The sequence below is a fragment of the Agelaius tricolor genome, unplaced genomic scaffold (assembly GCF_023055355.1).
Source record: "Agelaius tricolor isolate 1412-34295 unplaced genomic scaffold, bAgeTri1.0.p SCAF_16, whole genome shotgun sequence".
Taxonomy (NCBI): domain Eukaryota; kingdom Metazoa; phylum Chordata; class Aves; order Passeriformes; family Icteridae; genus Agelaius; species Agelaius tricolor.
In genome coordinates, this window is record NW_027269276.1 from 16,395,924 (window position 1) to 16,422,200 (window position 26,277).

General features: G+C 44.8%; 1 protein-coding gene across 6 annotated transcripts in view; it reads right to left on the reverse strand.

The window, feature by feature from the left end:
• The window catches only part of PEAK1 (pseudopodium enriched atypical kinase 1), a 111,697-nt gene that overhangs the window by 27,813 nt on the left and 57,607 nt on the right, over window positions 1-26,277 (reverse strand). For 3 of the 6 annotated variants that reach the window (XM_071441792.1, XM_071441788.1, XM_071441790.1), the window contains 3 exons: window positions 19,276-19,366; window positions 6,344-9,609; window positions 11-127 (listed from right to left, as the gene is read on the reverse strand). In XM_071441792.1, the coding sequence (XP_071297893.1) occupies window positions 11-127; window positions 6,344-9,498 (3,272 nt within the window). In that variant the 5' untranslated portion in view covers window positions 9,499-9,609; window positions 19,276-19,366. The remainder of the gene's footprint in view (window positions 1-10; window positions 128-6,343; window positions 9,610-19,275; window positions 19,367-26,277) is intronic. The other 3 variants (XM_071441791.1, XM_071441789.1, XM_071441793.1) reach the window with 2 other exon arrangements.

A 26,277-nucleotide genomic window follows, 5' to 3' on the forward strand; every position in this document is an offset into this window, starting at 1 on the left:
ACCAACTCACCCACTGTACTCACTCACACAATTCCCCATTAAAGGAAATTCTTTCAGGGCCTTCTTGAGTCTTTTAATCATGTCTTGAAACTCTGGCGAGCCATTGATTCCACAGTGTTCTGGTGTGCTACAAGTTGTGCAAGCTGTGAGCAAGAGGGCTGAACTCTGCACAGAGTGATACACCTACTGCACCTTAGTGTTTACCTTCGGGGGCTGGGCCCTGCCAGCAGCCAGCACAGCAGCCCTGCCTCCTTAACTCCTGCCCTGCCTCCCTGCAGGGCCAGGGCACGGCTGCATCACTGCTCTGGAATGGGCTATGGCCTCACTCATCCCACTGCTGCGGGAAAAGCACAGCTCAGCTCTCATCGGGAGCTTCAGGAAGTGACACTAACCTATTGTTAAGAGTTAGAGAGTATCTCAAATCTGTACTCAGGGCCTCAAAAGAATACATTTTAAACCATAGCAATTAGAGGTCAGGTCATGAAATCCATGGGGAAATGCTTCCCAGTATCTTAACGCTGAGAACAGAGAGATCAAGCTTGTGTACACAGTGCAAATGTCAGCCCTTCAGTGGTGCTGGCAGGACACAGGAGGAGTAAAAAGGGAACCATCCTCACTCAGGGAGCTCCAAGAACCACATCCCCAGCTGCTTCATGAACTAAACAGTTAAAATGGCTGGTTTTTCGAGGAAAGAGGAGCAGCTGACAAACAGGCAGTTCTCTCAGATTAGAACCATTAAAACCTGATTTTGTGTAACTTTCTATCTGCTTACTGGTAACAAGTCATACTTACAGCTATCTCCTTATTTGGGATATTTATAGATATTTTGCCAGGATGGATTCTTTGATGCCTTGCATAAGAGCACATATTTAGCATCTAGCACAGTGGGCGCAGCCTCCTCTGTCCAAGTTTTTTTCTCTTCCCTTTTTTATTTCAAAAACAAACTTCATAGAAATTAATTATCTTAGAGAACTCTGCTCCTCAGGCACAAGTGGCTGAAGCTAAACAACTACTCAGTTAGTGGAGGAAGCAGCCCTCTGCATGCAGAGAATGTGTCTGTTTTCCTAAGTAGCTGAGATTATGTGAAGCAAAAAAATTTGCCATAAAAATGACTGTCCATCAGACAACACCCCACTGAATTCATATACTTGTCATTCACGTGTGCACAGGCTCAAAACTGTCTTAAAAGTGTTATTTTTCTGCAGGGACAAATGCCTCTCTTTCCTTCAGGCTCTCCTCCTGCATGGTTTTTGGAGGATAGCCAGAAGATGATGTGGTCTAACTCGCCTCAGTCTTTTAGGAACAGCAGGATGCAGCAAGCTGCCTGTGTAGGGTGCTAATTTTGGTGAGGACACTGGAATCACAGCTCTTGTGTGACCTGTGTTCTCCTCTATTCAGAGCACGCCTGCTCAATTAGGGAGATTAATAAACAGCAACGAATACGAGGGAGATAAAGTGGAAGGCTCATAAGAAGTGATTGTGAGAGTGTATCCTGAAATAGGGTCAGATCCAGAGGTAAAGGTGAGGGAACACAGTTCTGTGCAAGACAGCACATAAATCCCAGTGGCAGGAATAAGTGACAGAGACAGAGAAAAGCAGATGTGGCCTTGAGGCCAGCACAGACTCTGATCTCCTCCCCGAGTGGACATCACCACAGCAGCCATCAATGGCAGCTGCACAGCTGGAGATGACAAGGAAGAGGACTTTGCTTTGCACACACACAAACCCAACTGTGTAATTTGTAGCTATATTAGTTTCAAAGAGAACGCTTTGAGATGCCCTCAGGCCCTGCACTTTTAAGCTAATAAAGCAAACATAAAGCCTAAACTGACTGAATAATGCTTGAGGAAAAATGCAGAGGTGAATGGCTGGAGGGAGGTCAGAGGCCACCTTGCCCAGGAACTTCTCCTCAGAACACTGCCCACTCCACTCCTGCAGAGCCCTGGGCAGAGACAGGCAGTGCCCAGGTCTCAGTCACAGGGCACTGTGCATACAGAAAACATTCCAGCATTCCAGTGGCTCCTGCAGCTCAGTCCCTCCTCGCCACCACCAACTGTCACTGAAGAGGAAAGTGAAACAAACTTCTCAAATGACAACCTGGAACTACTAAGCCATGAAGTTCATTCCTAATTCTGATTATTGAGAAGCTGGCTTAGTCCTGAAGCTTGAGAATTTTTTTTTTTAGATCTCGTATAATGCGATGTTTGCACGGATAAAGGGAGTACACTTGATAATCCAGTAAAGACATTCTGCTAAGCTCTTTAGTGTCACTGAAACTTAATGGTAATGACTTTCACAGATTAACTGTGCATTATAAAGAAGATATTTTTTTTATCCATTTTAGGTTCTCAGTCTTTCCATTTTACAGACTGTATTAGAGGAGTTAAGAACAATAATACATGATTTACCATTTCCTAATCTAAATTTATAAAATAATCAATGGTAAAGTCCCTTCTACTTGGATCTTTAACAGTTCTTGGTGTTTACAAGTTCTCACATAAAACCAAACTTACGATGTTACCAAACTTATTGCTTAATGCACATGCAGAATTTCCAATTCTGTTAGAATTGGAAAATGTTCTAAAGGAAAACCTCGTAAGTTTTTCATTGATGAAATGGTAGAAGAAAGCAAGTTAATACTTTCAAAAGCACTGCTAAGCACTGCTGAGTAAGGTAGATAAAGCTTGCTGACACCAAGATAAGAAAAGCCCTAACATGGATTTGACAAGAAGGAAGAGATGATCCACCTTAAATTTTCAGGGAGAATTTCTCCCATTTCAGTAGACTTGCTCAAGCAAGGAATTTCTTTTCATCTATAACATCCTTGAAAATGCTCATCAATTTACTTGGGCTGTACCTAAATGGTTCTGGGTTCATGTGAGACCCTCACCCTAAGAGTTATACCAGAAGCCCTCCAAACAGGGAAGGACTTTGTTTTAAACAGAGCCCTACTGTGATTTCACAGATTTTCTTATCTTCCCAAGCAGTTTCTGAAGCAGCTGTGGAATCTGCAGGACTGGATCAGACACAATGTGAAAGTGGAATGTGGCAGTGGTGGTTATTCCTGCCTGTCTCTGGATGAAATCCTGATCTTAATGTATGGCTACATTGTTGTAGAACAGTGATTCCCATTGTTTCCAGTGAGTGATCTGTCACAACACTCATATTCCTCTATACAGAGCTCAGATCTATCAGTTATGAGATCAAATCCCTTTGCAATAATTAACACAATCCTAGATTGGTGATCACAAATTTAGCTATGAAGAAATGCTTCCTTATCTGAACCAGAACAAAATCAATATAGAGACCTCACTACCTGAAGGAAGTATTTCAGGAAAAACAGAGTTTTATCTTCACTTCATCCAAGGCTGGCCCAAAGATCCCATAAAGGAAAGTTATGGCTGACTTGCAGCTGTGAAAGGGAACTCCTGAGTTTAGCCTGTAACTGAAATGGAGATGGCTGTGCCCAGCTCAGATTAGTTCAGCTCTGATGTGCTTTATGAAGACAGCCAAGGCAGCAGCAGCACTGGGCTGCACTTTGCTTTGAGGAAATGTCTCAATCTAACAAGTTGCTGCTGGGTATGAGCAGTGATGTCTCAATGAAGCAGAGAAGCCTTTACCTTGTGAAACTCCAATAGGAGCACTCTGATCCATAAGATAACAAAGCCTTTGAAGGATCTTTCTATTCAGCCTGTGATGAGTGGATTGCAGCTGTGCTGTCCCACCTTCATCAATTACAGTGACTCAGGCCAGAAATACCATGGTATCTTTTGGTCAGTTTTAGGTTTTGCACCTGAGAACAACTGCTGGCTCATGAACTAAAGGTGTTCTCACATTTTAACTAATGATAAAAATGACATGACTGCTGATTTTTAGCAAAAATTATCTATCTACAAATTCCAGTAAATTTAATATATCATTATTTGCCAGCTCCTTTTGAACTAGCATATTTGCATCCTGCCATCAAACAGAACAACCACACTGACAAATCAAAACCAAGTTCCTCTGTATGGGAGATCATTTTCAGGTTTCTGAAAAACTGATAGAGTTTTGCAAGTGCTGTTCAAAGGGAAAACTGACCTTTCTAGTGATAACTTGAAATACCTTCAGCTGTTTTGTAGTTGTGTTATCAATCTTTAGCAGCTCTGTAATCCATTGCAAAGTAAGGAAATACTGGATCTTCATTAAATTTGCTTTTGAGACCCCCCCAGTAATCTGACATTTTAAAAGCTTATCTTATTTTCCAGGGCATCAGTTTGTTTTTTCAGAGAGCTTGCTGTTCTTGGCGTTCTGAGTTAGGGAAGTGTCCTGTTCACTGATGGCTATCTTCAGGTCATCCATTCTCCTCTAAGCCTCTGCAGGCTTAACTGAACATTCTAAACATCTTTTTCATGCACATATTTTAGCCTGAATTACAGCTAACCTTGTACTAATACCTGGAGGGTTAACACAAAACAAGCAAAGCTTCTCATGGGTTATGCCTCCTGTTTGAGCAAAAATGGCATTTAGAAATCCTGATTCTCACCCACCAGGATATTGAAAACGAAAGCCAAACCCCTTAAACAACAATAAAACCTTTCATTATGTGGCATTATAAGGCTTCACTTGGTCTCATTAACAACATTAAAAAGTATTAAAAAACCCTAAATAACTCAAGGCATCAATAATATAAGAACTGAAGCATAAAGCTACCCACTGCCCAGTGCTCCCACAACTCAGCACCTCAGTGTACTTTCTTTGAAATTTGTAGAAACCAGGGAACGATATTGTCAGAAAGAAGAAATTCCAGTTCTAACATTTGGGAAATTCCAGTTTTCACTGGGGAAAATTCTGAGATATGATTTTGACCAACATCCTTGTGACTTGAAGAAAACTGAAGAGTCAACATGCTTTTTGGAATGAGTGAATGAGAGATCAGTGAGCCACTGCCTCCAAAAGGAAGGGCAGAAGGAGAACAGGACACATCCCAACAGCACCATCTCCAGGGCAGTGCAAGGATCCCTGGCAGGCTGCTCCTCTCACCAGCCACAGAGGCAGCTGCTGCCTCCTGCCCATCAGCCAGCTGCTGTGCCTGAGCAGTGACTGCCAAGCTCCTTCTCTCCTGGATCTCTGCCCTGGTTCACCAAAGCACAGGAGCAGGGCACTGAGAGCTGGGAGCAAGGCAAGCTCCTGATGGCACTGGAACCAAAATCAACCTCACTTTCCCTAGCTTGCCCCAGAGACAGGAGAGGGAAACCAGATTTCTGTAAAGGAACAAACTCCTGCAATCCTTTAACTTGCCCTCTAAAGGCAGCTACTTCTCACCAATTCATTTAGGGCAAATCTAGAGACTGCACTATTCTGGCACTTGTCTTGTATGGAGGAAGAAAACAAGTGATTTTGCTTTAGGACAAGTGGCAGTCAGTCTATGGTAAGCTGTAACTATGCTCACACAGAGATTTCTATTAAGTTAAAACTGTTTTTAGCTAAAAAACATTGCAGTTTTCTTGTACAGAATATGGAGAAAGAAAACCAAAATCACTGTCATGATACATTTTCTGGGGCTCACACTTCACAAAATTTTTGATTTCCTCCCATTAGGTTGTTGTTATAATGAAATAAATAATTCAAGTTTGAGGCTACTTTGGAATTGGTTTGTGTAATAACACTGGAAGACAAATTCTAACACATCCACAGCTGTGGTCCAGCACTCAGGGAATTCTACTCTGCCCACATGACTGACTGCAACTGATGTGACCAGCTCTTGCTGGATCTAATACTGTGCCAGGGGACAAAGTACAGTCACTGCTAAGGCCTTGCAAGACAGACATAACACTATTTTGTAAGTACCCTAATTCTGTTACTACCTTTTTACAAGGTTTATTTTGAGAGTGCTGCAGTGATGCTGCAGTGTGGTTAATTAGCATCTGTTGAATTCTTGGGCATGTGAGGTAAGGTTAGCACAACACCTTCCATGAGTCACAGATCTTTTCATTTCTATTGTACTTCTCAATAGTTGCCTTCTATTTCTGCTGAGAAATTCTCAAGTTTCCCATAACACAGAAGCACTTAAAGCAGAAATTCAAGAGAATGGATCTGATCCAATGGAACATGACTATTGTGACACATGAGTGAGCCTGCAAGACAAACTCTAAATATCAGGTACTGCTTCTAGTAAATGCTTTACATCTTTTCTGCTATCTAACATAGCAGAAAGATTTTAAAATACTCTTTAAGTTACCTAAAATAAATATACTTTGAAAAAGTGGCGTTAATGTAATAAAACTCCTTAGTGTCTCCCTTTTCAGCAGCATATACAGGACAGCTCTCAACAGAGTAAGTGACTAAAACAGCTGAGTAGTACCTGGGGATTTTCTTGGGAGCCTGAGGTGGTGAGGAATGGCTGGCTGCGTTTTGTTCCGAGCTCTCTGGAGGCTTTTCCTGTGTTTCCCCCTTGTCCTTGGCCAGTGCCTCTGCGATGGCAGAGTCCAGCCCAGGCTGGGCTGGGAGCTCAGCCCGGGGCTCGGTCTGTGCAGGGTCACACCTGTACATGAACACGATCGAGGGCTTCTCGCTCGACTCCGACTTGGCCTCGCTGAACCAGTGGTGCCGCTGCACTGGGGGCGGGGGGAGCATGTGGATCACAGTTCCATCCAGACCCACCAGCTTCCCCTTCTCCCTGTCCTTCTCCCTCTCCTCCTCATCGTCAGCTTTCCTGCGGCGAAAGAAACTCTTGAATGATATCCAGCGCTTGGGTTTGGCATCGGGGCGCCGCCCCTCCGAGTGCAGGATGGACTCGGCTTCTGTGGACCTGGTGGGGCTGTTGGGCTTGGCCCAGTTGCTGAAATGCCTCTGCAGCAAGTTACTGGCATGGTAGGGAGAGGAGGTGGAGCGTGGAGGGGGGAATGGCGGGGCCTGCTCTGCCTGGGGACTGGTGGCGCCCGGGGTGGCTCGTGCTGCCTTTGGAGAGGGAGTGGCAGCTGGCTGTGACAGAGGATCCTTCTGCATTTTAATGGCAGTGCTTTCCATCTTGGAGGACTCCACTTCAGGCTGCGATGTAAACAGAGATTTGGGTCGTACCAGGGTGTTTTTACTAGCATCTCCCTCAGGGGGTAAGGAATACAGTTCCTCTACACTACAGGACTTGGGAGCAGACTGAGGTGTTTCTGGAGGAGACTGTGGAGGCTGGATAGAAGCCACAATCTGTGAGAGCACCGTGCTCGCGTTCTCTCTGCCACCCCCGCTGCCGACAGAACCGTCTGGGGTCACATCTGCCTTTGCTGCAGGCTCTTGCATTGCCTTTTGAACTCTGGGGGGGGAGCTGTGGTCAGCACTGTGACTTCTCTGTGGGGATATCTGGCTTTTACTGAGGCAGCTGTTGAACTCTTGGACCTTCTGAGCCACAGAGCCCAGCCTGCACTCAGAGCTATTGGCTGCCCCCTTTGCTTGGGGCAACTCAGTGGATTTGCTGCCTATGGCTTCGGTGCCTTTACTTTCAGTTTCTATTTCTTCATAGGTATGGCTTATCACACTTGTAGTTTTATCTTTGACAGACAGCTCCCCAGTTGTCCCTAGAAAACTTTTATAGATTGCCAAGTTATCATAGGCATTTGGATTGATTACAATGGGAACTTTAATAGCATTTTTGGAACTCCTAGCGTAAGTGGGCTCATCATGAATGATAATAGGGAAAGGTGGCATGCCAGCATTGTTGTAACTGTTGAATTTTATCTCAGACAAATTGGGAGACTTCACTGGGATGGTTTTTGAAGAAATGTTTGTAGCTGTAGGTGAAGTAGGAGCTGACTTGTGGCTTGTCTTCCTGGGAGGAACGGAAGGTCCTGAGCTGTTTCCAATCAGTTCCACCTTAGGTATCTTCTGTCTTGGACTAGTGCTGGAAGTCCACACTTCCTGGTATCTGATCGCGCTGGATTTTTTCAGATTGGCGTGTACACGTACAGGTGATGCTGCAGAGGATGCAATAGGTGTGCCTGGGGTTACTGGTGAGCTTGGGTTAGATGATGCCTTTTTGGTTTCTGAGGTTTCAGTCTGGTTCTCTTTACATTCACTGGTCATGGCAGCTGATACATCCACTACTGTGTATGGCTTGCACACTGGCTGTTCCATGTTCACCACTCTGTAAGGTTTAGCTTGCTCTTCCACAGGCACCAAATTAATAGTCACCGCTTGACCAGCAACATCTGAAGAACTTTTATTCTCCTGCGTATCAGTCTGCACAGCAATTTTGCCATCTTTCTCCTCCAGGCGAAGTGCAAGGACTGCCTTGTGAGTTTCCTGACTTTTCAGAGCATTTCTGGGTGCTTTTGGCACGTCCTTCACTTGTTGATTGTCACAAAGACTTTCATATTCTGGTTCAATCACTTTGAGGTCCTGAGGAGTGCTAGGAGATAACCCTCCATTACAGAGCTTCTGGGAAGAACTGCTGGTTGTCCCAGAACGAGACTCTTCTGTCAAAGAAGAATCAGGAGATGTAGAATCAGAAGATACCATGCTCTGCATGCTCTCTTGCCCATAAAGAATCACAGTCTCTTCCCCGTAACCATTTAAAATTTCATCATAACTGTCGTCATAATCCACGGCACAGATCCGCTGCAGAGACTTGTTCCGAAGGGGCACAGTATTCCATTTTTTGTCAACACAGAACGGAACAGGAGACAGGGTGTTAGCTCTGAAATTAGCAAAGCGAGGCTGGCCCCTCATGCGGATTTCCATTGCTAACAACTCTTCATCACTTTCATCCCAGCTCTCGTGCTCTTCCTGCATGCTGCCAAAAAACGTGTCATCCTCACTCTCATCTCCACTAGACAACTCTGGATAACAGAAACGTCCACCTTCATTACTTATGACTTCAGTGCTTCCACTCAGAATAACGTGCTTACTCTGTGAGTCCTTCATTCCACCCACCATGCAGCTTGGAGGGATCTTCCTTTCTAAGGATTTTTTGTAACAATTATTTATCCTTCCCAAGAAGGTTTCTCTCGCGTTTGTTTCATTTCCAGTGAGCTGAGGTGTGGTATCCAAACCCGCAATCTCCTTCAGAACTTCTGTCAGCCCATTATTATTGTTATTGGGTACCTTCCCCACGCCCTCGCTGCTGCCATACGGCCTGGGAACATGGCTGTAACCTTCGATCTCCTCCTCATTGTTATTGTTCAGTGGTTTCTTGCTCAGCACCGCCTTGTTGCGGTTCCACCCCCCGGGCAGGGCTTTGTTCTCGCACTGCTCCAGCGTGGCCAGCTCCCCGCAGAGCCCCTCTGCCACCATCATGGTGGGTTTCACCGCTATCGTCGGCTTCTTGGCCACAGGCGGGCGGAAGCTGCCGCTGCCCCTCCCCGGGCGCTGGCCGCTGCTCTGGCTCGCATTGGCTTTCAGGTTGGCATGGGAGAGCGGCTTCTTCTCTGACACCGGGGGTAACTGGTGCAAGCTCTTGGGCTTGAAGCAGTTCTTACATTCACCGGGTTTCCAGACGTGCTCAGTGAAAGTGTTGCAAGCAGACATTTTCCCAGAGCCCTGTGCCTGAAGCCCTGCTGCTCAGTGCATGGCAGGAGTCTCCTCCATGGGCTCTGCTCCGCTCACCCGGCACCGACACTTCCCGGAGCAGTGATCATGCTGCAAGAACACCAAACACAGAGAGGATGAGAATGGGGGAAAATCTGCTTGATCATTACATTTTTCACACTAGGGATAATGTAGAAGGGGCAAGTAGCCTTTTGCTGACGTCTTCATTTACAAAACTATATAACTGAAATGCAAAACCAAATTGCAACTATCATTCTTCTCATACATAAAGAATTTAAACTTTGCCAGTTAAGTCCTATGTTACCTAAAGCAGAGGGAGGGAAAAATGGCAATGACTGAGAATTTAGAGTAATTCTCTTGACTAGTTCAGGACCATTGACCTTTAATTTTGTCCAATAAAACAAATGCAGGAAGAGGATATAAACCCAAAGATTACTACACATTATGCTTTCACCATAACTACTCAGACATGAGAGAGAAGAGTGAGAATCTGTTTACTCTCCTAAATGCAATTGAGATAATTTGTTCTAGCTTTGAATGTGAACAAGCTCAGCTTAAGTGAGTAAATGTGTTCAAGCAACCCCAAACTCTGCCATTTTAGCACTTTTTTCATCAGAGTCAAGTGATAACTGGAGAGGTATTTTGGCTGAACAGATAGGCTGTTTTGATGTCCTGCAAAAGTCAGATAACAATACAGTGGAAATCTTTCTAGAAAGTCAGTGTTTTTTCTCCTTTTGCTTACCACAATGGCAATAAACCATTCTGATATCCTCAAAACAAAGCTAAGGATTTTGAGTCCCTGATTTGTTTCACATGTAGCTTTTCTACCTAACCCCTCCAGAAATAACAACTGAAGAAGAACTGAAAATCTCTTTCAAAGTGAATCTTTTTATTTCCTGAAACAATCAGCCTTAAGTAAAAATCAAACACGAATCTGCTGTGCTTTATAGTCATCAGAGTATCCAGGATTTGAGAGTTTCATGAATTAATGCCCGAAGATTTTAAGCCTCCTGAGCCAAATCCGCAAGTCTGTTCTCTTCGTCACTGTTGCATAACTCAAATTATCAGAGACATTTCACTGAGGGGAAAGGATCTCTGTGTCCACTGCTACTTCTGTAAGCACAGGCACTGGGAATCAATAATGCTCTATCCTTACAGGCCTTGTGGTGCAGATATCCCTGCTGCTCCCCCAGGTACACCCAGAGGGCAGGGCCACCCCCCTGCAGGTCCAGCTGCAGCCCCCACAGAGCTGGGCTGGGAGCAGCACCAGGGAGGCTGTGCTGGAACTCTCAGGCACCACTGCCTTTCATCAGCGTGGCCAACACAGGATCATGAGGAGAGCTGACACCAGGAGGGGTTTGTCAGTCTCCTCACGTCCTGCTCTGTGTTTTGGCAAGGGCTGGCCTGTGCTGGCAAAGCAACAGAGCCATCCTGATCCAACAGCAGATGGGGCTGAAGCCTAACTCTATTAGTGCCTGCAGACACAGCCGTGCTACCAGGGCTATCACATTTCATATGCTGACTAAATATGTTTCCAGACAAAGCTTTTTGCCAAAAAGCCACTGCCAAAAGCTTTCTCTGTATGACCTAAGAGATAGAAACTCTGCCAGACTGAGATCTGCCCAAACTTTCAGACTTTATCTTACATATACAGAGTAAAATGCCTTTGTATGTTCCTTGATCTCTCTCAAGTTTTGTTGCTTCAACACTTTGCAAGGCCATATATTGTAAGCAGAAAAATTACATTAAGAAATAGTTCTCCTAGAACCAGAGAGAGAGCACGTACAAGAATTTTAAACTCTGGTTAGCTCCCTGTTTCCTGTTTTCATGTATTTAACAAGCAGAAGGAGTAAAGTTACACTAATGGGAATCTAAACGAAATGCTTTCTTGAAAAATATATTTCTCCATCACATAAAAGCTTTGAACAACCAATTTAAACAAAAGGTTAGTGCTTGTGTGTGGGTTTTAAAATTTACCCATGTGATTCTGAAATTGCATAAGCTGCACTTGCTCTAGAATCCCATCAGAAGGCAGGCAGCTTTAGGGTGTTCCAGGCATTTCCTGCCAGGAACAGGGGGGCACTGAGGAAGCTCTGCAGTGCCCACCTGCCTGGGGCTACATCCTGACGTGATGACACCACTGCCTGTGTCACACCTGTCACTCTCCTTTGCCCTGACACTGATGCTGGCACTTCCTCTAAGCCAGAGAAGGGTTACACTCAACCTGAGAATGGGAACTACAGGAAACTCAGCAGAACCACAGAGAGAGTAACAACTCCAGAGACAGTAACAACTCTAGAGACAGTAACAACTCCAGCCCTGTCCTTCATCCCAAACCCCCACCTGTGTGCCAGCAGTGCTGCCTGCAGCAGTTCCCCTCAGCAATCACACACCTGGGGATTGTGGAAATGCAGCTGTGGAACCTGCACACAGTATATACAAGCCATGTGTACATGTCCCAGTTCTTTTGGTCTCCAACAGCCAATAGAAGTGGTTTGAACCCAGCCCTGACCCCAGGATGATTTGTGACAGTCTGGAACAGAAGAGCCACTGACTCCCTGGTCTGTGAACCCCAGCTGGGTTTGCAACTGGCTCAGGCACAGCAGGACGAGCAGTTCCTGTCACAGGCCCTGACACTGCCTGCAGCTGCACCACAGAGGAAACAGCCACCTTCCAACCAGAGGAAATGGATCTTAAGAAAACAACCAAAACAATTCCAACACTGTGCTACTTTTGTACTTTGAAATCAGAAGCACTCCTACGCTATTTCAAATTAAATCCACAGTGACCTTTATATGCTGAAGCAAGCATTTGCATTCTAAAAAAAAAGTCAGTTTCTTCCTTGCAGGACAACTAAAAGCAATCATTCTGCTGCTTTCCTCTCCTTTAAAAAGAATTCCTTTTTCAACTACAGATTCTCTATCATGTGTGGTAATTATGGTGAGAGTAATTAGGAGTGATAAGAGAAATGAAATCTTTCAGTAGGCTGCTGCTTCCATGGCTGTCACCAGCTGCAGCTTGGCAGGGGGCAGCAGAGGCCATCGAAGGGACTGAAAATGCACACAAAGACAAGGAAAAAATCACCCTGACATTGCTGGATTCCTATACTACCTCCAAAACAAAGCAGGGCAATGAGAGATCCAGGCAGTCACGCCTCAGATCTCTCCAGCTGCAGGTGACCTGCTGTCTTTTCTTCCCTACCTTCCCTGCTTCCACTGACACTCCATGTGCCTGCTAAGGAACATGAATGTGCACCCTGCAGAGCTCCTGGCTCTTCTGAAATGAGTAGTTCAGATGTCAAAACTTATTTGAAGACGCTCAATCCATGCAAAACCAAAGCAATGACAAGATGTTACTTAAAAAACAGCATCAGCTTTGTAAAGAAAGTATTAATAGCAAATACGTGACATCAACAGTCTGCATTTCATCCCTGTATCTCAAAGCCTTTTATGTAAGTTGGTAAACAGAACTATTCACAATTTATAGAGGGAACCACTGCAGTGCAGTGACGTTAAGGAACTAAAATTCACCCAGTGAGTCAGTATCAGGAGCAACCACAGACAGACAACTTCTGCTCCCAACAGCAGATCGTGACACTTCATTCACTGAATGGTTGAGTCAGCACAGATTATTTATCAACCTTAAAGGCCAAATCATTCTTTGGGTATGTGAGACTAATGCCCCTCATTCCAGCAGGTACACAGCTGTGCACAGGAGGGCTCAGCCTTGCCCTGTTGAGTTGGTATCAAGCAGTCAGGAAGGAAAAAGCATATTTCAGTTTTCAGGTCAGAGGGAGAAGATGACAGATTTGGAGTTGCAGTGCAAAGATGAAGCAGGGATCAGCTGAGATACCCTCATGTCAGGAAGCTTGCAGAGCAATGCAGAAATGTCTCTGTGGAGCTTTTATTTGTTGACATCATCTTTGCTGAGTGCATGAAGATAGTAATAAACATGCATTTCAGGCATTTTGCCTTTGTTCTAGGTAATTTCAGGCTGGCAGGTCTCCTTTGGATGCATGCTGGCTGAATCACAATGAAGGCCTTCTCCAGTAATACTTTATACTAAAATAATCCAATTAAAAAGAACTTAATTGGTGTGCAACATTCCCTACAATTTCAACATTTTAAAAATGAATAGTCTCTGTAAGTACCAGATGGTGACACGCACTAATTAATCAGGCCTGCTCAATGAAGAGCATATGAAAATGAATGCACCTATTAGACATGTGCTTGCAATGCTGTGTGCTGCAGAAATCTCCCCCCACTGAAAGGCTCCTGAGCTGGGACCAGCACCCTCTGGTCTCCTCTGGGATCACCACATCTTGGCACAGGGTTCCTTTGGTTTGTCCTCCTCCAGGGAAAACCCATGTACCTTTAGTGCTGCTGGCCCTGACAATGGGGCTGCAATTTTTATGCTGCAGAATAAACTGCATTGATCAGCCTTCTTGGGCACCAGTCCAGTCAGGGCTGCTGCACAACCACAAACCTCTCCCCACTGCCAGGCCTGTCCTCAGACTGAAAAAATCAGCAGTGGGAATTCAACCTGGGCTTCCTATATGGGAGTGCCCAAAGGCCACAAAACCACCACGGCTTTGTGGTTTGTCTGAACCACTTAGAGGCATCTGGACAGTCACTGATCATCATAAACAACAGTGCAAGTCTCACACAGCAGGAAAAAGGGATGGCTATTCTCTGCCAGGATTTGATTTCTGTTTCTTTTAAATTTTAATGCAATCATAAACATTTGAAGAGACTGTTTTAGAACCGACCCTCGTGCAGGTCCTGCCTGGGGGGCAGTGGCTGTGGGAATGCTCCCAGGGAGTGTCCAGCACTCCCCTCACTCAGCCTGGGCCAGGAAAAGCCAAGGAACTAAAGAATACAAGAAGCACTATGGGCTGGCACTACTTTTTCCCAAAGTGAAGGATATTTGCTAAATATCAGCTCACTGCAGTACCAAGCCAGAGCACTGACTCTGGCAGAGAGCACAGATGGACATTTCCATAAATGCTGGGCATTACCACTTTTGTTAAAAAAGAAGTTTTATCTTGCTGCAGATAGGATTTTTTTTCCTGTTTTAATGTTTCCCACTGTATTTTCTCTTCTTTAAAAACAGCTCAAATGACATAAGTATTTCAAAATACTAAGTAAGTGAAGGAAAATCTTAAATATGGGAGTTTTTTTTCTTCCCTAAAACTTGCAAGGATAAAACCGGATGGAAATAACCAACAAACTGGAGAAAAAACCTGCCCAAGGCTAAACAATCTGTGATGCTTCAGAAGAAAACAGGCATTTCTGTGCAATTTACCTAACCCAAAGAGATAATGCCACAGAGCAAGGAAAAGGCAAGGAATATCCTCAGGATGTGCCCAGGTACTCTGAATGGATTCTGCATCACCACACTGGAACACACAGAGCTGTAACAAGGCCAAGCTCTGCCCTTTGGTGCTGAGGGGCCAGCCAAGGCAGGTATTTGAAAAGGGACTCTTACGTGTTCCAATAATAAGAATTTTTGACATTCTAAACTGGAGATGTTTTTCCTTTTGGAAAAAGAAATAATTTAGCATTAATAAAATTTTAAATTTATTTGGTCCATTTAGACCATATATAAATTCTTATGATCACTCAGACACAGCAGTACAGTACATTCTTTAGAAATACTTTTTTATTTACATGGAAAATCGATTTTATTTTCTACTTTTAAAAAAATGAGGTAAGCCAAACTATAAATTGTTTGCTTTCTGAAAATGGCTGTACAACATTCTAAGATTTAGCAGCAAATTATGGGTGTACATATCAGCTGACAGGAAAAAAGCACAATAATTATAATTTCAAAAAAGCATCCTCAATTTCAGTGCATTTCAGTTTCTCCCTACTTTATTTAAGGAAAACTATGAGAATTAAGCCCTTCACAGCATTTTAGAAGTGCACCTGTTTGAGTGTATCTTGACCAATCTAATTATCTTTGATTTACCCTTCCTGGGCTCACTTGAAATTCTGCCCTTTGATCTTTTTCCTTTTGTTTAAGCACATGCAAACACTCGTGGAGAAGAATGAACTTTACCAAACCTCTCCAGAGGCTGCTCACAATAAACAAAAAAGCAATACCTGAGAAACATTATAGTGCTCTTACAGTCAGAGAGCTGGGAACAGCTGTGGTTATCCTTCTGCTGAGCACAGCTGGAGAAGGAAAACAGGGTGGATCACCCCTGGATTGTGGAGTTCAGCAATTCTGCAACTTCTGTTTGCCTCAGCTTCTCTCTCTTGCACTCCTGCAGCCTGGCTCCAAAGATCTGAGTGCTGAACACCCGAGGCAGCAAAACCCACAAGTGCAAAACCCACAAGTGCAAAACCCCCATTTCAGTTTAGCAAATAACTTGTGGATAGCAAAATACAAAACAGCATTGGAAAGGATGGGCAAGAAGTGACTAAACAGGCACCAAAGACACAGGGAAGTATCAGGGCAGGTAACTCAGGAAGGAGGGGCTGGCTCACAGCCAGGGCAGGATCAGCTACAACACCGAGGCTGCAGCACAGGGGGCACCCTCCAGTGGTCCCAGTCCCCCCTGGGAACCTTAGGAGTCATTAAATAAAGACTTGGCAGGATTAAGTTTAAAAATAAACTGCCACGAGCCGTTATAAAAAAATGAGGTATTAAAAATAACCCATAAATTACAGCAACAGCACAGCAGGGCTGGACTGTGCAGAGCCAAGAATTGTGGAGAAATTCAGGAGCCAGGTGGCTGAGCTGTGCAAAATTACAGCCCCTTATCAGGACCAGGCATCAGTACAGCACATGGTAAAGGCACCTGCTCTTCATCATCACTTCTGGGAAGGAAACCTGCTCTTCCTACCAAACCATGAACCAATGGGCAAAAAAGAAATGGCACAATTTTATTTTAAGCTTTTAAGAAGTTCTCTCCAATTCCTAATGGCAGGGCATGCAAATGGTGTCACAGCAAAGGCCAGGCTACCAGCAGATTACATGCCTTCTGTGTGAGAAAATCAATGACATGATTTACTGAGTATTGCACTCAGTTCTATTTATGACTTCTCAGGAAGAAATGCTGCATAAAACAGCCACAAAAATATTTTAATATGGAAAGCTTTTCATCCCTTCAGTGAAACAAAAAGATTAGGATAGTTTAGTTCAGAATTGAGACAAAATAATGTAATGGTATATTAAATGATCTGTCACATAAAGAAGACAGACTGGGTGTTCCCATTTAGTGTCTGTCTCAAAAAAAAAAAGCAATAAACCCAATGCAGCATATTTACATCTCCAAAAAGAAAATTATTCCACATAAAACACTTCCTGAAAGAAGCTGGCACTGAGATCAAGGGGTCAGTGGATTCAGAGGAACAAGCAGACATTTATACATGGGATGAGCCATGACAGTTGTACGAGGTGGGGAGAACCCAAAGCTCCCAATTTCAGAGTTTGACAGCAGCATTAACCCTTTCAGTGGAGAAGAGGATTTGCTCATTAGCAGATTGTTCCCTGTGCTGGCCACTGGAGCAGTCTGGGCAGGCTGAGGGCTGGGGCTGACTGCTCCTCCTCTTACCAGATCCTGCTTGTCTGTGGTTTCAGCTTGAGCCAGCAAAATCACCCCAGGGTGCAGGAGCACTGAGATCTCCCAGGTAAGGTCAGGCCTTCCTCTCCTCCTCCCACACTTTGTCACTCTGTCCCAGACTTGTCACTCAGTCCTGGGCCATCCCATTTGTACCTTTTGTGACTTCATGTTTGACCCTGTCAGGGGCTGGGCCACACCCACAGGTCCTGCAGGACAAACCCACAGCCACAGCCAGGACAGGCAGTGGGAATCAGCCAAGTAAGGAAGCCAGGTGGAAAGAGATTACTAAAGATTAGTACTGTTTGAAGCTTGGCACACTACAGGCTAGAAAAATCAGGGTAAGGTTACAGAGGAATGATAGAAGAGGGATTTTTCTTTAAAAATAACCTAATCAATTTAACTTTTAAAGACACATATATTACTATTTTATGGTGGAAAATATAAATAAAAATAAGCCCTATACTGCTGTCTCATTCACTATGTGGTAGAGCAATGCCTGGAAAGGGCCTGAATCTTTGTAAAAACTCCTCCAGTTTTCCATTCCACAGCAACCATCTCCTCCCCCTGCCATCTGCTTGGTGCACTCATTTTGCCTCATTCCTCACATCTATGATCAAAGACAGACATTCTAATTTGAGGGCCTCTTTGATAATCTTGAGAAACTAGCTACAGGTAATTTTTTGACCATCAAAGCTGGTTCCAGCAGCTTACTCTCACTCAGGCTACTCTTCTAATTAGGGTGTCATTTATTCATCCCAATAAGCTACTTCACCAAGCAAGATGAATGCAAGAAATTTTAATCTGCACTCATAAGCCAGAGCAATGAAATGAATGATGAGCTCCAAGTCAAAAGGTTAAAGATATTAATGTTTACTAGTGTTGAAGTTTACAACAGATAATTTCTTTGCTTATTCTACTTATGCTTTGCCTAAAATCCATTCCCATGAAATGGCAAGCCACCACTGATAAGAATGTTATTAGGGATAAAAAGCACCAGCATTAGATGAAATTCAGAAAAGGAATTAGGAGGTACTGGCATTGGATGCTTTTGGCATACATAATAAGAATTGACTTTTTCCTTATTCTGATGATTAAGTGTTGTGCCTGCCAGCCCACAACACCCCATGTTCCAGGCACATTGTGGGGGCTCTGTGTGGAGCCCTTGCCCTCCGTGGGGACAGAAAAGGACTAACAGCCAAAGCCGGGGTATCCCACAGTCAGTAATCAGCTTTTTAGGCTACCAAAAGAGACAAGATGTAGGGCAGGAAAAAAACCCCAGCAAAACCCAGTAATTTATTTTAGTTTCCCAAATCTGATTCCATACTTTAAAATAATCCACACATGGAAAACTATGCAGTGAAGGCATCATTAAATACAATCAAGGACAGAATCAGAAAGGAAATGCAACAGAAATCCTGTGTTAGTTTTTATCTTTACAGTCAATGACTGGTTTTTGCAGCTGGGGAATTTGCTCAATTTACTCCATGAGAAAAGAAATAGCCTGCATTTTCACAGACAGATGTTTATACCTATCAAGTGTGTAAACCACTATAATTTTTAGCCAGTGCTGAAAGAGGAATAAGGGGAAGCACGAACCTGAGAGGGCTGTTCCAGGCGGGAAATTGCTGCCAGCGCTGCCCGTGTGCTCCGGGCAGCAGAGCAGGCAGGAGAGCCGGCAGAGCCGGCAGCTGCATGCGGCCAGCCCAGCACCAGGGGTGGCTCTCAGGGCCGCTGGGCTGAGCCCAGCCTAACACCAGAGGTGGGCACAGAACCGCAGGGCTGAGCCCGGCACCAGAGGCAGCTCCTCAGGGCTGCAGGGCTGAGCCCAGCCCAGCCCAGCCCAGCACTGGACGTGGCCCAGCAGAGCCGCAGGGCTGAGCCCAGCCCAACCCAGCCCCGCACCAGAAGTGGTCCCGAGGAGCAGCCACAGGGTTCAGCCCAGCCCGGCACCAGACGTGGCTCCTCAGGGCCCCAGGGCCGAGCCCAGCCCGGCCCAGCACCAGAGGTGGCTCCTCAGCGCCCCAGGGCTGAGCCCAGCCCAGCCTGGCACCAGAGGTGGCTCCTCGGGGCCATAGGGCTGAGCCCGGCCCAGCCTGGCACCAGAGGTGGCTCCTTGGGGCCGTAGGGCTGAGCCCGGCCCTGCAGCCCCTGCCTGGTCGGGCGGCCCGCAGCGCTGCTGATCGTACCTGGGGATGCCGAGCTTGCAGCCCGGCCAGCGCTCGCTCCTGGAGCAGGACACAGCAGGAAACAACAAAGCTGAAGCACAGCAAACGAGCTCTAGCAAAGGAAAGAGAAAGAAAATCACCACCAACATTCAATTCCCTTTCTTTTGTTCTTCTTTACAGATAGAAATGTTTTCCTAAAGGAGCTGATTGCCAGACACAAATTTTCCTACTTGTGCTTGACAGAATCCTGAGAATCCAAAGCCTTTTGTAGCCAGAAAAAACAATGTGAATTTTCTACTCTTGTACTGCTGAGATGACTCAATACCAGTCCACAGGGATCTGAAGGTAAAAGCAGAACCACACTCATCTGAATTCCTTGCCTTTCAAACGAGATTTTTATGACAGAATACTTTATTAGCAAACTGGGCTGCTGCAAGCCAACCAGGAGCCACACCAAGCCCAGGGCAATTACCTTTTGTCACTGCCATTCCAGTGAAATGGGACAGGCTGCTATTACCTGCTCTCTTGCAGGGTCTTGAGGGAGGTTTATTCCTGCCATGTGCAACATTGTGGCATTTGGAAGTAAATTGTTTATAACAAGAACCAGTGTGAGACAACAGCCACAGCAGCAGCATCAAGCTGCACGGCAGCAGCGAAGCTCTGTCCCTGCTCCCTCTGAGCTCCTGGGCTCAGTCTCCAGGGGCTGGCCACGACACACCAGCACATTCCACTGCCTGAGGGAATTGCTCAGGAGCACAGCCTGGCCTTGCTGCCACCTCCTTGCTGCCCAGGAGGGGAAGGTGATGCCAGGTGTCCCCAGGATGGTCACACAGGCGACCCCACGCTCCCTGTAGTGCTTAACCCTGCAATTTATACAGAAAAAAAAGAGGTATGGCAGAGCTCGAGGTTCTGGGCTCAACCTTGGCTTAATTAGTGGTGGTGGCATATGTTCTGTGATGGTTACATAAACAGGGATGGCATCCCGACCGGTGGCCAAGGGGTTGCCATGGTAACTGTGACAGCCATCAACGCTGCCTTACTCATCCCTTTCCCCCTACTCAAGCAGCACTTCTGGTTCTACTTTGCTATTTTCAAACACAAACGTGAATAAATGGAGATCTCTGGCCTTCTCTGGGAACGAAGCTGCCCAAAGCTGTAACCCCCAGTGCCACTGTGAACTGTGAGCAGCACCCTTGGGCACAGTGTTGTGTTCCACCCTGGGGACAACCACCAGAACAGCCCTTCCACTGCTGCAGCACATCCCTGCACACCTGGAGGCCAGGCACTGTCCTCTGCAGCCCAGACTGTTAGCCAGAACTCACGATGATGATGATGATGATGATGTGCTCACACCTTCCACAAGCTTTTCAGCAGCTTCACTTCTCTCAGTGCAATCAGGCAAGCCTGGCCTAAAATCTTTTATTCCCAGTTTACAGCTGTACATAATGAATAAAATGCATTTCCTCCATCTTTTTTTTCAGTGCACATCTCTGCTTTCAAATCTCCCTCTCTCCCTATTTACATTTTCTTTCAGACTGTTCATAAAAACCCCTGAGGACAAAGATTAATACAGAGCATCCTGCTCAGTAGCACCTCCTACCTACACCCAGTTTCAAACCTGTCACCTATAGCCAGGCCTAACCCACAGAACATCCAGTGCATTTTCATCATTTTGGTTTCTCAGTAACAACATAGAAAAAGGAAACTAAAATATACTAGATTTAAAAGTTAATTTAGCCTTTTGTATACTTGTTAATCAGGTTATCTATATATCCCTCACTAAAATCCAGCATCTGCAAAGACGATATACAGAGGCACAAGGAAGACAGGCAGCATGGTTTTTCAAACACAAGGAATTTGTGTTTTATTTTAAAGCTGTTTTAAAAAGCAAGTCTTTTGTTTGCAATAGTATCCAGCAGTTATTCAACAGAAAAACCAATCTCAGTAATGCGAATAAAGATTAAATGCTAAATTTTTTGAATTTCAGTGATTGCAGAAATATTTTTTGGCATAACCAGAAAATGAGTCACTACTAACTTCACCTTCTATGACTGTTTCAAGTACAAATCATTTCTCATCTGACAATCACTCAGCTTTTAAAGCCAGCTGTTTTATAAAGCCTTTTGTTGAAACCTGGTATGTGAACAGGGATCCCAAAGCCTTAATTTTGAGAGAAATTGCAGTATGTCAAACTCAATAAAGGCAGAGGAGTTGTTTAGATGCCAGAATTATGTATGTAAAAAAAAAAAAATCAAAAAGGTGAAGTTAATAATGGGAGATTTATCAGCTGCCTGGATACAGGTGGAGGATTGGCCTCTTGATTGCTTCATACAGCAGAGCTGAGTAACTGAAGTAGATCTGCTCTGTGCTGTGCAGCTCTTCAAACTACAGGTTAATACAAAAATTTCTGCTACATAAAAATACTTGTTTCTTCTTCCTTTCTTTAGAGAGCAAAGTAATTCCCTTACTTCCATATGGTACTGCAGGAACAGGAAGAGTAAAGAGAAAAGTGGAGAGACAGTGGTTGTGAGGAGCAGCTCTGCACAACTTCTGTTCACCTGTGGCTGTGCCAAAGCAAGGCTTGGGTTTTGGGGGGCTTCCAAGAGGAGCCCCTGCCCTGCCCTGCCCTGCCAGGACACAGTGCAGCCCCAGGCAGTGCCACAGCCAGGCAGCCCCAGCTCCCTGCACTGCTGCTCCAGCCCAGAGCCCTTCCCAGGCTGAGCTAATCCAACAAAAGGACGGGCTCTCCATGCTAATTAGCTCTGTGTAGTCAGGAGATAGGCTGGAGCCTCTAGTGCCTGATGTGAAATCTCTTCTCTCCACATAAAGCCCGGGACATTAACCATGTCTTATTTTCCCATTTTTCTTTTCAGGGAGCCTGGATGGATTGTAATGCACATGGATAGACTGAAATGCTCAGCAGATGATTTTGCTTAAATCTCAAGTAAGACAAATGTGAGGAGATCTTCAATCACTGCCCTGGGAGGTGTGGGCGATGGATTACACTTTACAAGGAACAGCATTTGGAAAAATTCCCTTTTCACTCCTCAGCCACTGTACTCTTTTAATTACTTGCTAAACTTGGAGAAAGAAGAACAGGAAAGGAAAAGGGCAGAGGAGACTTGACAGAGATAATGAGATGGCTGCCTGCTGAAGTGAGGCATCATTAATGCCTGGGCTGAAGGAGGGGCAGGCAGATCCTTCCCTTCCCTCGTGGCAGCAATTCCTGCAGCCCCTGCTCTGCAGCCACACACCAAGCTCCAGGACATTCTGCAGTCACACACCAAGCTCCAGGACATCCTGCAGCCCCTGCTCTGCAGCCCCACACCAAGCTCCAGGACATTCTGCAGTCACACACCAAGCTCCAGGACATTCTGCAGCCACACACCAAGCTCCAGGACATTCTGCAGTCACACACCAAGCTCCAGGACATCCTGCAGTCACACACCAAGCTCCAGGACATTCTGCAGTCACACACCAAGCTCCAGGACATCCTGCAGCCCCTGCTCTGCAGCCACACACCAAGCTCCAGCAGCAAGTTCCCTGCTTGAGTCAAGGCCTTTGTCTCACAGGCTATGGTGGAAGAGTTCAGTCTGAGGCTCTGTAGAAGTAATAAAATAAATTTGCCTCAAATCTCCACAAACCTGTAATATGCCAGGGACCAGAGATAGATCAAAGTCTCTAAAGGTCCCTGGAATTTTACCACTTGTTATGCCTATGCATTCCCTGGTGCATGCTTCATTTTTACTGAAAATTAACTGCAAAGAAATAAATCAGGAAGAGCTGTCATACTAATTTTTTTTGGAAATGCAATTTCAATCTTCCCTATGAAAAATGTGATATGAAAACTCTTGTAGATATTAGTATCCAAGGACTACAGTTTGTTTAATCTGGTTGGTTGGATTTGATGAGCTGCTCCACACCAGTGTGGACAATACCTTTGTTTCCTGTAGATGCAAACATGGGAGCATCTTCCCAAGATCCTGAATGATGCCTGCTGCAAAACACACTCCAGGAGTTCTCAGGTGAGTACATACTTTTCTTACAGAGGTAACCAAGTTCTGACTCTGACATGCTCAGAGGTCATGCATCATGTTCAAAAGTTTTGCACAAGTAAAGCCCAACTGAGAGCATTATTGTCTTTCATTATCATTATTGTAATATCTGGTGATAAATGTAATGCCACAAATGTACAGCTTTAATTGAAATGTAAACAAAACTGTTTGTTGATAGTCTCCTTCAATTGTCCTTTGCTAATGATGAAAATAATTCTAATAATTACTGTGCCCAAAACATCTGGGAAGGAGATCAAAATCACTATCTGAAAATTAAGTACAGTAGTAGTTCAGGGTTTAAAGTCACATAAATGGTGCCTTCTTTAAAAATACATCTCTATAATTTGCATAGTGCTGTAGCAGAGAAGTATAAATTAGACATATTTATAAACACACACACAAAAGGGAAGAAATCACAAGTATCAGATCCATTGGGATATTCTGACATCTTCAGATTGAGATCTACAGAAGACACACACATCCCAGGCAGAAAACTAAAGTAAGTTGTGACCAGATGAAAGGGGACTTAAATCTGAGAAAATATGATTACAAAACAGAAATATTATACTATTAATGAATTCCAGGAAGAACTAACTTAGCCAGCTGATCCAGTGAAAGATGTTAAAGTGGGGATGGTTTAAAGGCCACCTCACAGAAAGCAGCCTGTGAGAGGCCAGTGGGGAGGGTGAGGAACACCCAGGCAGAGCCACAGGAGGTGACAGCTCTGCCACAGCTGTGCCACAGCCCTGGCTTGGGGGTGATTCCCACTCTGCCCCCAGTGGGTCTGCCAGCATGGGGGGCATTTCAGCAGCCCCTCACACAGACCCACACATGCTGTGCCAAGCTCCAACAGGTAACTTCCAATCCACATCATGCACTCCAGCTTTAAAAAACACTGCAAGTCCTCAATTCCTATAGTAACCTTGTGGACATGAAAACATGCAATTTATAGCAATTATTCTATAAAGGAGAGGGGGAGAGGTTACAATAGGATTATGAGCAAGGGACTTCCAAACCCAGTTCTAAAATTATCTTCAGCTTTAACAAATCATAACTCTAACCCCCTCTCCTTTTTGCTTATTCCTAAAGCCTTTCTTCTTTCTCCTCTTGTGCTTAATCTGATCTAAATTCTTCCAGGATGTCAAGGGGATAAATCTGCTATTAAGAGCTACTAGTTTCCATTTGCTTTTTACAAGTGGGTGTGTGACAACACTCTGAGGCATTACACAGGCAATTAGGTATGCACAGGATGCCCTACTCCAGAGAGACAATATGCAGAGAAGTGGAGGCTAAAGCACTTCTGCATTAACAGGAGGACCCTCCAAGTGCTTTGCACAGTGTGCTCCAGGGCTACTCAATTGTCCCACAGTGTCAGTATTCCAAGCAGAAGACATTTAACTCTGTTTCTTCCCAGACCAAAGGATCAACACAGGAATCAGGTATTTATCCAATGCCAGTTACAAGATTTCTACCTAGCAATTTTCTACAACTTAAATGTAAATGATGCATGAAAAATGTGTTCTTATGAGATATTAAACACAAGCCAAGTGCTTTAACAGAAAAGTAGGAAACACCCCAATGGTTTCTGTGTTTTGTCATCATCAGTGACTGCAGCCCTGAGGAGCCTCCAGCTCCTGCCAACCCAGTAGCAAATAAGGACTCAGTGCAGCTTCGAAGAAATTATGGCACTTTCTTATGTGCATTCAGAAAGAGACAGCCATGAAGCATTGCCTTGCTAAATGTTATAAAAGTTCTTATAAATATTCATGTGCAGCATTTGTACTCTGAGTATTTAATCATTTCTTTACAAGAAAGGAGCAGGGAGAAGGGGAGAAGAAGAAACTACTGTTTCTTGAATTCCAAAGAGATCAAGGTAACAGAAGAGGCAAACTTGTGCACAGGTGATCTATAAATTAGTCAGCACCAAACCCAGAAACCTACAAAAAAAGAGAATTTTTTCAGATAGATTTTCTTTTTTCATTACACCAGAAGTTATGCAATAGTTTACAGGTATTAACCTAATGATTTTTTTGATTGTTTGAATTTTTACATCAATGGCTTTTGAAAAACAAGCCTGATCTGTTGCTTCTGACATTTGTGTGAAGACAGACTGAGCTGGCTGCACTCTGCACTCCAAAGCCCATGGTCCCAGGTAAGAGCAGCAGCACTGCCTGGAGCAGAGACTTTGTGCCATGGGCACTGGATCCATCCCTATGGGAAACAAGGCAACCCCAATGAAGGGGGAGAAAGACAAGGAGCACTCCATGGATAGCAGAAGGCTAATTAATTACTTTATTATGCTATATTATTCTATACTATATTACACTACATCTAAACTGAATCTGCACAAGCACCCAAGTCAACTCAACTGCACAGAATCTTGTGACTGCTGACTGACAGGCCAAGGAAACAAATCACCATCACTGTGGGTAAACAATCTCCATATTGCTTTCTACTCTGGCACAACACAGGAGCAGCCAATGAGATAAGAATTGTTTTGATCATTCTCTTGTCTGCTTCTCTCAGGTTCAGAGAATGTGAATCCCACACATCCCCTCTGACCCAGCAGGGCTGAGAGCCCTGGCAGCCTCCGTGCAGGCACTGCCTGTCCAGCTCTGGCCTTGGCACACAGCCCTGCATCAGAGCCTCCCAGAGCTGAATTTATCAATACTGCTGGGAATGAATATGGATTTCTGTAACACGTCTGACAATACAAAAGCCTGCTCACAAGTGGCTGGTGCACAAAAGAGAAAATACATTGTAAAACAGCTTTGATGTCAAATGATAAACCTAATAGAAAAGCCAAGAGATGTGGAACAGTAACACCTGAACTGCTCAGAAATCACCCAGCAGAGACAGCAGTCAGGGCTCCTGCCTTGCTGTGATGTGGCCTCCAAGCCAGACCAAGAAAGCCTTGGCCACTTTTTCCTCTCCTTCCACAGGAGACACAGCAGTTCCTGCTGCAGAC